This window comes from Myzus persicae, unplaced genomic scaffold (assembly GCF_001856785.1).
Source record: "Myzus persicae strain clone G006 unplaced genomic scaffold, MPER_G0061.0, whole genome shotgun sequence".
Lineage (NCBI taxonomy): Eukaryota > Metazoa > Arthropoda > Insecta > Hemiptera > Aphididae > Myzus > Myzus persicae.
In genome coordinates, this window is record NW_019101334.1 from 6,539 (window position 1) to 10,282 (window position 3,744).

Genomic DNA, 3,744 nt, shown 5'->3' on the forward strand with positions numbered 1-3,744 from the left:
TTTTTTAACAATAAAAGGAATTTATGCTTATTTGTTTGATAAAACTGCAGTTAGACGTTTTTTACATAATATAAATAATGTTGTGTGATCAATGATCGATCATATATTAAAACAAGGTATGTCCAAAAAAGTCTAAGCAATAATCCGGTAAGTCCATTATTATGGAGTTATCAATTTTTCGCTTAGTACTCCGATATTTGATTTTATGATAAGTCCATTTTCACCTCAAAATATTCAAAAAAGTTGAAATAAAAATTGTTTAACCAATTCTATAAGTAAAATTAGATATATCAGCACAAGTTTTGATGTATTTATCGTATAAACGCAATTTGTATGCTTGATTTACTATTAAAAACGTTATTTGCTGTTTCCCAACAATCATGTTGTATGGAGTTATCCTATTTTCGCTTAGCACGGATGAATTTCCACAAAAAGGCGGTCATCCTCTTCTATTACAAATTGTTTTAAATCCTTTACAATATTACTACGAGCTACCGATAGCTGTGGAGGGTCCGATGAATATGAAGAGTGTATGTCTGCACAATGAGACGTCCCTAAAAACATATTTTTTTTTTTATATATTTTGTTCAATTTAAAAAAAGTTTAAAGATTACCTTCAATAAGAATATCATTGGAATAGTTTGGATGCCATTTTAAACCTAATGTATTCCATGGATCAGTGGATCCTTGTACAAAAACAACCCTGGTCGCTCTTGATCTTGGGTCACCGTACATCATATTGGTTCTATCTACTCCCTTACTTAATGTGTTCAAATTAAAACTAAATAAAATAATTAAAAGATAAGAATTATTTAGGTAATAATAATATTTTTTAACTTGAATTAAAATTTTAATGAAACTAGGAGTCCTTATTTGAAATGTGAGTGCGCTATGCACCTGCCCTACCAAATGGACACAACCAGGAGTGGATCCTGTAAATGTTAACAGAACACGTCCTAATATAAAAGATGGTAATATGCATAACGTTCTACTGCAGTATGGAAGGTATCGAAGGTCACTGTTATTGATGCGTTAAATTTGAATTCGATGATGTATGAAAAACATTGTATAGGAAAAACTTTCTGAGCGGAGATGGTTTATCAGCCTGTATTAAGTTTATAATATTTTCATGATATAATTTTTTGATATTGCTATTAAAGTGACTGATTTTACTATATTAGTATATGGTAGGTTGATTTAATTTTTGCTGAAAATATTTAATTTATTATATGAGTTAATATTTAATTATTGTCAAAGTGTATTGTGTATTAAGTATATTTTTATCATAATATATTATTGCTATATTAACTTCTGAGTCAATACCACCTTACCAAAATACAGTGTGAATAGTAATAGTTTACAGTTCACACCAATCATACCTACATAGTTCAGAGTTTCATACTTTTCTAGTCCAAATGTATATTTTGAAAACGTCTTTGCGTATAGTAAAATTTATAATACGCCCGTGTAAAAGTTTTAAGTCCATAAGAATATGTATTAAAAATGAACCAGGAACGAGCCCAGCAAATAAAAAAATTATGAGACTCTAAAAAAAAAACCAGAGGGGTTAACAGTTCTATGTTTAATTAATTGGGATTTTCAAAATCAGAATAAAATATTGCTGATTTCATAATTTGTTTCTTTGCGAAAGTAATAATAAGAACATTTAAAATGTACGCCACAATAAACCTCTGTAAAATACGCCGCTGATCTCGTTACTTTATTGGGTCACGTCATACCTAAAATGCTGTAACGCACTACGTATTTGTTATTTAATATTTTACATGGAGTGAATTCCATGGTAAAAAATGCATGTAATAGGTACGGCATATTGATAAAGTTATAATTTTCAAGGCATTAATTGAGTGACTTACGATTTTCCAAAAACATCAGTACACAAATCTGTATAGTATTCCAATGGTATAGTATTACCAAATAAGTGATTTTCCCGATTGGATGTTTGAAAATAGCCAAACTCTGTACAGGATTGGTACAACCATTGTCGATCTGAAATAAAATACGGTTTTCTTATTGTGTTGTGACACAAAGCAGATAGCAAAAGATGCTCATAGCACATATAATATATATATTATATATGTATAACCTATTTAAAGAAAAAAAATGTATCATTTTAATTAAAATGGTCATTAATATTTATTATATACTGTGATGAACGTATTTCCAAATAATGTTTGATTTTACTTCATAAACCATCACTATATAATCTTTAATTACAAGAAACATTGAATAATGACATAATAATAAAAGTGTAATAATATTATGTATAATTTAGAGTTTCCAACCATTATACACTAAGAAAGATACTGTCAGACCTAAATTTGTTTGATTTGCTATACATCCAACAATGCTTTAAACCTTATGTAGAAAAATCCTAAATTATAAATCCTTAAATCTCCAAAAGTACAATTCAAATTTAATGAACTTGACAAATAAATGTAGGTTATTTGTGAGAAGACAAAAGTCATGTATTTTGTTGGTAATTGGGCATGATAAAACATTGTCCTGTATTATGCATTATGTAATATATAAAGATACTTAAACCTAAACACCTTGTATATAATCGTATTAGTGAGTATGCAGTACCAGTTTGCAGAATCCTCAATATCGGTTAAACATCGATTTTAAATTATTTTTGATCAAAAAATTTGATACTAACTTCCACTTTTTACTGCTGAACTGTTCCAAGATGACTCTGCAAAATACCTAACTCGCCATTTATATGTATTTGATAAACATTGCTTAGGTTTACCATAAATAGATAAGAATTTTTTGATAACAACCGCATATCTGTCAACCTAAACAAATGTACACATTATACATTATTATTTTACTGGTGTCTTGTAGTTATTAATTGATAGAAATCACTTAGTTATATACCTACTTTAAAGTAAAATAAACGTTTACATTAATTTTACAATATAATTTTCAAACAAGAGGATTCATGAGGACAATACGCATATGGACAGAGGAATTATATGCACAGATACAGTAGGTACACAATAATAGCAGCCATCCATGAATGGCACTGTCAGATTGATATTTTTAGATTCTGAACAAAGTGTGATAATGTAGTTATTGGTTTTATAGTGTGTTTAAAATTGATATGTGTTTTTTTTTAAATTTATGAAGACACTTTAAAAGCCTGATGAATGACTTAAAATATTTAATTTGGTCAATAGTAATGTATATATTAAATTTGAACTCAATGATTTGATACAATATAATGATTTGTATACTAAAAACAATTCTGAGTAAAGATGGTCTGTCAGCCTATAGTATTACTTATAGTATATTTGATGATAGTATTGTTATTAAAGATATTTATTTTATTATTTGGCATTAGTACTACAGTATGATAAATTTATTTTTGGAAAAAATGTCCTTTGAAAATGTCATCATGTGTATATCAATTGTGCCAATGGAACTTTGGTATTTATCAACTGATATTATAAATTCGAAATTCAGACGCTCATCAAAAATTATTATGGATTTAAGTCAACTTTTTTTTTAATTTCCAATAACAACAACAAATGGGGAACCTTTTATTACAATTAATTGCAAGGTTCTTTGACTCAGCTTACAATTTTTTATCAACATTTATTTCAAAAAAAGCTAATAATATAGTCGAACATTTCATATGCCTACAAAATAGTTTAACACGAGTCAAAAATATTTTGAAATTGTTTCCATGTATATAAAACGCTAATATAAGCATTTAGACAT

The 3,744-nt window shown here is 27.7% G+C and overlaps 1 protein-coding gene across 1 annotated transcript; it reads right to left on the reverse strand.

Moving 5' to 3' along the window:
* Positions 1-288: 288 nt before the first annotated feature.
* LOC111028670 (putative serine protease K12H4.7) lies at positions 289-3,190 on the reverse strand. Its single transcript, XM_022307401.1, has 4 exons — positions 2,678-3,190; positions 1,875-2,007; positions 615-781; positions 289-554 (listed from the first exon to the last, which is right to left on the reverse strand). The coding sequence occupies exons 3-4, from the start codon at positions 736-738 to the stop codon at positions 409-411; spliced, it is 270 nt and encodes an 89-aa protein (XP_022163093.1). The 5' UTR covers positions 739-781; positions 1,875-2,007; positions 2,678-3,190; the 3' UTR covers positions 289-408.
* Between the last annotated feature and the right edge of the window lie 554 nt (positions 3,191-3,744).

Coding starts and splice junctions, on each gene's coding strand:
- LOC111028670 (XM_022307401.1), bottom strand. CDS start 738: ATGATGTACGGTGACCCAAGATCAAGAGCGACCAGGGTTGTTTTTGTA. Junction 555..614: donor CAATGATATTCTTATTGAAG/GTAATCTTTAAA, acceptor ATATGTTTTTAG/GGACGTCTCATTGTGCAGAC.